The following is an 8,944-nucleotide window of genomic DNA, read 5'->3' as shown; positions in this document are numbered from 1 at the left end:
GACAAGAGATCAAAGCTATACACTACTGATCGCGACGTTGACAACAAATGTCAGTAAATGTAGCTGTTTAGAAGCTCAGCAGCACCATTTTCTACATACACAGAATGCCTCCATTGCAGATGCACTACAGGTAGAAAAGTATGTGCATGCCTGGCCATCATACCTTTGCCAAATGGTTGCCATGATATTGGAAGCACACAATCGTTTCAGCAGTGTTCTCTTTGCTATAACTAAGGGGCTTAGCCCAAACTCGTTCCAGCATGAGAGTGCCCTTGTGCACAAAGCGAGGTCCATAAAGACCTGGCATTAATAAGCATCTTGGGTGATCGGAATGGGGTCAAACGCGTCTCAAAGACACATTGTGATCCGATCACTCAAACCACATTCGGAGGTGGTCTGGGACGCATATGGCCACATCACATTTGCAGTATGAATGCAAATGCATACAAAGGGCCGTCTACTCGACTGCATCATTGCCCTAGCTGGAAAAATATGTACTTGTTGCGATTCTGTTTGGAAATGCTGCAGAATGATGGAGCTCTCCATCGCCAGGCTAACCCATAAAGGCGATGCTATGACAGCAAAGACGACAGCAAGTGTTTTTCATATAGTTTAATTTCTCATCTTAACTCTCACTCGTTTGTAAGTTTCGCTAGCAGATCACATGATTAAAACGGTCCATAAAAGGTACATGCAGCATGATTGGAGGGACATTTCTGCTTGAGAATAAATGCAAAGGAAGACTGACCGTCATAAAACAAGTCTTTGCACAAGTGGAGACGCATTCATAATGCCGGGTGTGAACGGGGCCATTGCTTGCTGAGGTTGGTGTGGAAGAACCCCGATTTCAACTCCACGGAACACCTTTGGGACGAACTGGAAGTCTGATTGCGCACCCCAGGCCTCCTCGCCCAACATCAATGCCTAACCTCACTAATGCTCTTGTGGCTGAATAAATACAAATCCCCACAGTCACGGTCATGCAACAAAATCTAGTGGAAAGCCTTCCCAGAAGAGCGGAGTCTGTTATCGCTGCAACGTGTATGAATAACCACTTCTGCAAATGAAAAAAAGCTGTTGATCTTTTTGTCATTTCTGCCGAAGGACTTAGTGATGACAGAGTAATCCTTTTTTTGGACCCAAAGCCTTCTGTCTTTCTATGAAATGGACTTGCCCCCCTCCTCTTGACCTCCAGTCAGTTTAATACAGGTTAGCATTAGCCTTTTTGCTTGTTCACAATTTTCCCCATACAAACTTGATTTAATCCAAATTCCTGGACTAGAACATGCATCCTGTGGACATTGAGTTAAAAAAAAACAAAACAAATTGTAGCAGCATGAACCCTCTCTCATTGTAGAGGTAAACATGACAAAAAAATTTTCAGAACCTTGGGTCAACTTGAAAAAAGGAAATTCCACAAGCACGTAACACAAAGTGCTACTCCTTGTAAAGACCCTTTGAAAGCTGGTACAATTTTGCTGATACTGTTTCTAGTGTAACTGCTAATAAGGGAACTAGAATTCCCAACAGGTTTCATATGGGGTGGGGGAGATTGAAATTATTATACAGACGCTGTATAATAATTATTCTGGGTGAAGAGCCCAAATATTGGAGATCGGAGCATCCAATCAAAGGCTTGTGGTTTGGAGCTGTGTTTGCTGTACAGGCTGATGCTCAGGCTCGCAGTCTTTCACGCCGCCATCGTTTCGCATGTACATGAGGAACAGAGTCACTGTGGCAAACGTGGTAGCGTTGACAGGGAAAGCCCTGAGAAGAGTAGAGGTAAGACCTCGAGTAAAAAACCTCCAACCTTCCCTTTGCCAGCTCTGATGGACACAGTCCATAATTCCACTGTATTTATTAACTCCACCTACGCCATCAGCCTGGAGGCGGGACTTAATAACATCCACCGGATAGGTAGATAACCAGGAAGCAATCCCAGACATGCCCCCTGCGAAGAGCAGCTTAGGAATGATGTAGAGGTCGTCTGCTTCACATCCCAGTGAACGCGTCAGGACATCATAGGACAGGAAATACACTCCGAATCCTGGTGTCTCACGGATAATGGTGGTCAGCATGCCACGGTTGATGCCCCGAATGCCCTCTTTCTTGTAGATGCGAACTAAGCAGTCCAACGAGTTCTTGTATGTTTTCCTGGACGACTTCTTCTCTCCTGTGCCCTGCATCTGCATGCGAGTCTTGGCTAGCTCCATTGGGCAACAAATGATGCACTGGATAGCCCCTGCTGCCGCTCCTGCTAGAAACTGGTTAAGAGGGGTATCTTTGCTCAGCATGCGCATTGCGTTGCCCTGTACACCAAATACAATAGCGTTGATGAAAGTCAGGCCCATCATTGGGGACCCGATACCTTTGTAGAGTCCAAATATCTGTAATAAGAGAGATATTAAACAAACAAGAAAATCAAGTGTGAGAAAAGGTGCCCTCCAACTGAGAGATGAACCATGAGGCAAAAAAAAAAAAGGACATTCTGTTATTCAGCTCTCACCACAACCATTTCATATAAATCATACTACGGATACAGGATACATTCCAAAACATAATAATAATAATATAATAATAATAATAATAATAATAATAATAATAATAATAATAATAAATGTTGTATCTTAACATACAACTTCCTTAAAATAAATAAGGACATTTGATCATAAAAGCTCCCACAAGTAGCCCTAATGGAACCCCCCCCAAAAAAAACCCCCCAAACACACAACATGACATGCATTTCACTGTTAAAAATTTTGTTAAGCCAACAACCACTACGACACCACTAAACTAAACTTTTGATAACGCAACAGACTTGATGATGCATTTAATTCCTTCATCAACATATTCCAGCGTAGCATGTTTATCCTGGAGAGTGAACAAGATAGCACGGCCTCAGAGCTCAATTTAGCTCTCTATGCATGTTATCTTGCTTACCCTGGGTATTAAAATATCCTTATAGCCGTAACACTGTGCAAACCTCCACCTCCAAAATCAGACCCTACTGCAATAGCACTAGGAAGTCGAGAATTTTCTCTAAATTTACAGCACTCGCAATTGAGATATTAAAAAGCTGAACTTGCGCAGCTGATTTCTGTTTTTCTTTCTAGCGCTCTCATTTAATCACCAAAGACCAAAAAGAAACCAAATGTCATACTCACAGATTCTTGATGAACGATAGACTGGAAGCAGTGGTACGTTCCGCGATACAGGGGCTTGTCTATGTTTTGTACCTGGAGTCTTACCTGAAAGTTGGATTTCCACAATTATAACCAGCCCTTAAGAGCAAACGTCATGTCCATAAACACACACAACACAATACAAGGCTGCAAAACTGTACAAACATGTAGCAAATGAGCAACATTAACTGAATCATTGAATCAAAGAGAAAGGGGGGGAAAAAAACAACAACACATTGAACACAGCATGAAATTTAACAGTCTGAACTGCAGTGTAGAGAATACAAATGGGGATTTGAGTGCTGTGTCGTAGCTCAGGGATACTGTATTGAAAATAAAAAAAAAAAACAAAAAAAACAATGAAAACCCAAAACACGCCATGTTCGAATGGAAATAAAGAAATTCACCTTGACTGTACTTACTAGGTTACCAATCCGTGCAGGGGTTGTAAATCCCTCACCCTCATCTACAACAAAGTAACACTTATGCCGTGAAAGACAGCCCCTGTAGCAGGGTTTACAATGAACACAGGAAAAAAGCAGGACAGCGGCCATGAAACACATTGTATCTCAAAGCTCTGAACCCACTCTCTGTGGCGGTTAGAATCCACAACAATTAATTTCATTATAAAGAAATAATAATAAATAAATAAGTTATTAGCATTATCTTTGAAATCCATAATACTGACCTAACATACATACCGAACACAAATACTGTTTAAAAAGAATATTAATGAATGACTTTCCCCAGATATATTTCCCGAGCATTTCACTAAACGTTTATGCATACATGGAACCACAGTACAGATGAAAGGATCAGTATAAAAGACCGAGTTCTTGTCAATACATTTTCTACAGAAATCTACTGTCTAATTTGATCGAATGGGACTTGTATGATTTGACATGATCCTACAATTACGAAAAAGATCATTCTTAACATTCCAATCTCAAGATTAATTGCAATTACGCTCTGAGCCAGAACTGGGAGTCCTTCACTCGTGTGCGCACTTTGGAGAGCATTCAAAATGATGAGAAATCTAATCTGTGGTTGGAACAAACAGTACATATCTGCTAGACCAAAACACACTGCAGAGCCAAAACATGAAAAGAGCTCAGCTAGTGCATGCTCGCATGTGACACATTAACCCACAACCAAAACCTCAAGCCAACCTATGTGATGGATTTTTTTTGTTTGTTTTTTTTAAAAAGGAAACCTGCAAGAAAAAAAAAATCTCCTAGTTTCCATGTACGAATGAAATGAACATTTTCATTTTCTTGTCACAGGCTCATTCTGGAGCTTTGCTCACTCCACTAGAATTTTTCTGCTGTGACAGAATAACAGATCAATCAATATCAGACATCAACATTGTGAATTGGATTTGAGCAACCTAAAAAAAATAAATAAAAGTTGAACCCACCTTAACGGTATCAAAAGGATGTCCAACCAATACACCAGCAGCACCTGGAACAAATAAAGACTTACGTTTACATCTGATACAGTTGAGTTTACATACGCCTTGCAGTATCCACAGAATGTTAATAATAAACATATAATAATAATGATGAGGGATCATAAAAATTGCATTGCGTTTTTTAAGGGGGGGGGGGGGGGGGGTCATAAACTTTTGCACAAGATGATCAGTGTACATTATTATTTTGTTTAAAGATCTTATTCCCCCCCTATTTAGTACTGCGTTAACAATAATAACAATTAACAAAAATCATCCTGTTCAAAGAAAAAAAGAAAAGAAACACTAGTACTAGTACTGTCAGTTCACCTTTATATGAGATGATGTTTGTTTATTTGCTCGTTTGATATTTCCCATTTTTCTCTCCAGTGTGTTCACTTGCTAATTCCCACCCACCAGCCACCTCTCCGCTATCATACAACAGCTTCCAAGGGAGGGTGAAGGCCAACATCTGCTTCCTCCAAAACAAGTGAAGCCAGCCAAGGACATTTTTTTGAACTGCTTTCCATGTGGTGTCACAGAACAGCGTAAAACACACACACACACGCACACACACGCACGCACGCGCACGCACGCACGCACACGCACGCACACGCACGCACACACAGAAGAAAGCGCTATCTGTCTTCTTCCGCATATTCGGGCTGAGAGATGCCCACAATTGTCTAGTGTTAGTGTGAGTGACCGTATGCCATCCCTCCCACGCCATCCTTAAAGACCAAGGCCAGTTTTGCTCCCTTGGCTCCCAGCCGCACATTGTTGGGATTCTAACCCGTGAACATTTTCCTGTTGCACCACTCAGGAACCTGATATTTATTTTTACCAAGATATTTGTGTTCATAGAAAATAATGCTGGTCAAAAACTTTAGGTTGTGTATGATGGTCTTGTCTTAAAGCACACACTGATATCGTCACAAAGCAGCTTTAAAGAAATCCATACATTATATGTGGATTTAGAGCAAGCCAGAGGCGACAGTGGCAAGGAAAAACTCCCCAAGAAGACATGAAGAAACCCTGAGAGGAACCAGATTCAAAAAGAAAGTGTACACTTCCACAGTTATACATTCTAAAAGTCAGACAGGACCGAGTGTGTTAAAAGGATTCCAGTATATACACAGCAGTTATGTTGAAGTCTACAGTATGCAGGTGCATGGTAAGTATAATCTTTATGATATCCATGTGGGACGGTCCACAGTAATCTTTAGCATATAACAGTTTACAGCACACCCATGGAAACCTAGCTGTAAAATAATCCACTATACAGGTGCATCTCAAAAAATTAGAACATTGTGGAAATGTTAATTTTTCCCCCATAATTTAATTCAAAAAGTGGAACTTTTCATATCTTCTAGATTCATTGCACATAAAGTGAAATATTTCAAGCCTTTTTTGTTTTAATCTTCATGATTATGGCTTATAGCTCATGGAAATCAAAAATCCAGCATCTCAGACTATTAGAATACAGAAATATCGATCTGAGAAGAGCTCTAATCAGATATCAGTCTAATCAGTCCAGTGTGAAGTTAGCACAGTCAGTGACGATTTGGGGTGTCATGTCATCTGGTGTTGGTCCACTGTGTTTTCTCAAGTTACAGCATCTACCAGGAGATTTTAGAGCACTTCATGCTTCCATCTGCTGACGAGCTTTATGGAGATGCTGATTTCCTTTTCCAGCAGGACTCGGCACCTGCCCACAGTGCCAAAACTACTAGTAACTGGTTTGCTGAACATGGTATTACTGTGCTTGATTGGCCAGCCGACTCGCCTGACCCGAACCCCATACAGAATCTCTGAGACACCAGACCCAACAATACAGACGAGCTGAAGGCCGCTATCAAAGCAACCTGGCTTCCAGAACACCTCAGCAGTGCCACAGGCTGATCGCCTCCATGCCACGCCGCATTCATTCGTGCAAAAGGAGACCGACCAAGTATTGAGTGCATAAATTAACATACTTTTCACAAGGTTCGACATTTCTGTATTATAAATTCTTTATTGTAATATTTTGAGATACAGGATTTTTGATTTCCACGAGCTGTAAGCCGTACTCATCGAGTTTAAAACAAAAAAAGCCTTGTAATATTTCACTTTATGTGTAATGAATCTAGAATATATGAAAGTTCCACTTTTTGAATTAAATTACAGGGGGCAAAAAAAAAGAACTTTTCCACAATATTCTCATTTTCTGAGCCGCACCTGTACACTTGACCGGAATACCGAAAACGCTGATGTGTGTGTGTGTGTGTTTGATTTGCTGTATGACGCCAGGACTCTGCTGTCCTTGGGGTCATACAAATGAGGGACTGTGTGTCAGTTATGAGCCCACTTTAAGCTGTAGAGTAGGCAGATAAAAGGACAGCCATTTTGATTGGCCGGTTAGACATCAGCAGGGGGGGAAGACAGATGTGTAACTCTGTAATCCAGTTCGAAGAAAATAAGAAATCCAGTGTCACAAGATTTTGTCCCACCCTGGCACTTCTCTCCCATTTGCACTACAGTTTACTTATGTATTTAAAAAAAATAAAATATAATATAAATAAATAAATAAATATAATATAATAATAATAATAATAATAATAATAATAATAATAATAACCTCATGAAATACAAGTGCAAGTACAGGTTCAGAACATTCAAGAGAGCATTCTGCAGTCAAGTTAGTTAGAAATAAAAACAGCATGTCCTGACAGAGCGCAGGTGCCAAGGCATCTACTGAGGAAATAAAAAATAGTTCTCTCAGATAGTTTTGTAGGAAGCTTGGATGATTTGCATGTCAGCCCAGTGGGGAAAATGGACTTATATGAAATGAATTAAAGTTGCATTCAGTTCCCATGATTCACTTTGGCAGTTACAATTATCCACAATTTCAGCTTTGTATTTGAAAGTATAACTTTTATCAGTAAAAACAGCACTATTTATCAAAAAGAAAGAAAGGAAAGGAAAAAAAAGAAAGAAAATAGTATATGTCATTACATAAGTCCAGCTGAAATGGAAAATAACCAGGTGGCTCCACTGCACTGCTTTGCTCCTGTGTGTAGTCTGTGATTCCCACTTCTGCATATAAACACTTACCTCCAATACATCCTGCTGCAAAGTCCAGTGCCATTCCTTAATTTCAGTTTGAACTGATTGGAAAATGACGACTGTTAGGACTTAACCGTGGAGATGGGCTCCAAAAGACGCAAATGAACCCGCACTGAAGCTATTCTGAAAACACGGAGCTAAGTGATGGTGTGTACGGCGGCTCAGCTAGCTCAAATAGCCAGCTTGCTCTCTGCAAACTTTCTGTAAGACTTGTGTTAAGTGTGTAAGTCTGTTTACGAGTTTTACTATTAACTTTCACCGCACAACCAAAAGGTGCTCGGATTTGCGTCTCATGCCTGACTCAAGCAGCAGTCTATTCTAGTACTTTCTGAATGGAGCTCAGACAGAGAGAGAGAGAGAAGCCGAGTCCATATTTAAGGACGAGTTTGGGCCAATAGACTCGCGTGAACCCAGACAACACCCCTACTGCCCACTGGCTCGTGCCCATGGGTGCATCTCAAACCGATGAACACGGTGTAAAGGTAACGTCACACCTGATCGTGTAAAACTGATATTTTTTGGTTCGTTAACCGTTTAGTTTATTTGCACACTGCGCATAATTAAATAACCCTAAAAGCAAATAAATAAATAAATAGATAGATAGATGGATAAATAAATAAAAATGAATAATAATGGGCGTGTAGGACTTAAAAAGTACACCCATAGCCTTTTCATTCATTACCCAAGAACATGGTGAGCTCAAATCAAAGGTAAACAAAACCTTTGCCAAGTGCACTCAGAAATCACAAATTGCAGCCAAGCGCTAAGAACACAGAGTCAGATAACTAGAAATAACTAGATTAAATCATTTTATGTGTCACATGAAGTGGTGTTAGCTGGTCCAAATATCCAGAACACAGATCATATTACTGCGGCGCTACAGTCTAGCGGCTCGGATTAGCAACTATTGTGTACAAAACTAAACAAACAAACAAACAAACAAACAAACAAAAATAACGCTACCCACGACAGTGTTGCCAACTCTTTTCAGATGAAAGCATACTCTAGAAGTTGAAGGATGATGCCATAGCTTCATTTGCATATTCAAAGATTCGTTGTGATGGTTTGCCTATCCAAGTACAGATTTCGGTATATGACGAAGGAGGATTTTGTGAAGAGACTTAAAACAACCCAAGATTATAATATAGAATGTAGGTTTATCGGAACAGAAATGAATAGGTGGCACCACAAGCGAACGCATTTCAAAAAA

At 40.4% G+C, this 8,944-nt stretch overlaps 1 protein-coding gene across 3 annotated transcripts in view; it reads right to left on the bottom strand.

Annotated features, from left to right (window-relative positions):
• Nucleotides 1-8,096, bottom strand: part of LOC108269869 (mitochondrial basic amino acids transporter) — an 8,840-nt gene extending 744 nt beyond the window's left edge. Inside the window, exons 1-4 of one of the 3 annotated variants that reach the window (XM_017475972.3) lie at nt 7,723-8,096; nt 3,590-4,643; nt 3,165-3,248; nt 1-2,387 (exon numbers count right to left, since the gene is read on the bottom strand). The exon at nt 1-2,387 is cut by the window's left edge and continues 744 nt beyond it. In XM_017475972.3, the coding sequence (XP_017331461.1) occupies nt 1,629-2,387; nt 3,165-3,248; nt 3,590-3,745 (999 nt within the window). In that variant the 5' untranslated portion in view covers nt 3,746-4,643; nt 7,723-8,096 and the 3' untranslated portion in view covers nt 1-1,628. The remainder of the gene's footprint in view (nt 2,388-3,164; nt 3,249-3,589; nt 4,644-7,722) is intronic. The other 2 variants (XM_017475973.3, XM_017475974.3) reach the window with 2 other exon arrangements.
• Between the last annotated feature and the right edge of the window lie 848 nt (nt 8,097-8,944).

Source organism: Ictalurus punctatus, chromosome 9 (genome assembly GCF_001660625.3).
Source record: "Ictalurus punctatus breed USDA103 chromosome 9, Coco_2.0, whole genome shotgun sequence".
Lineage (NCBI taxonomy): Eukaryota > Metazoa > Chordata > Actinopteri > Siluriformes > Ictaluridae > Ictalurus > Ictalurus punctatus.
The sequence above is the reverse complement of the archived record's forward strand: the minus strand, read 5'-3'. Positions and strand labels throughout refer to the sequence as shown.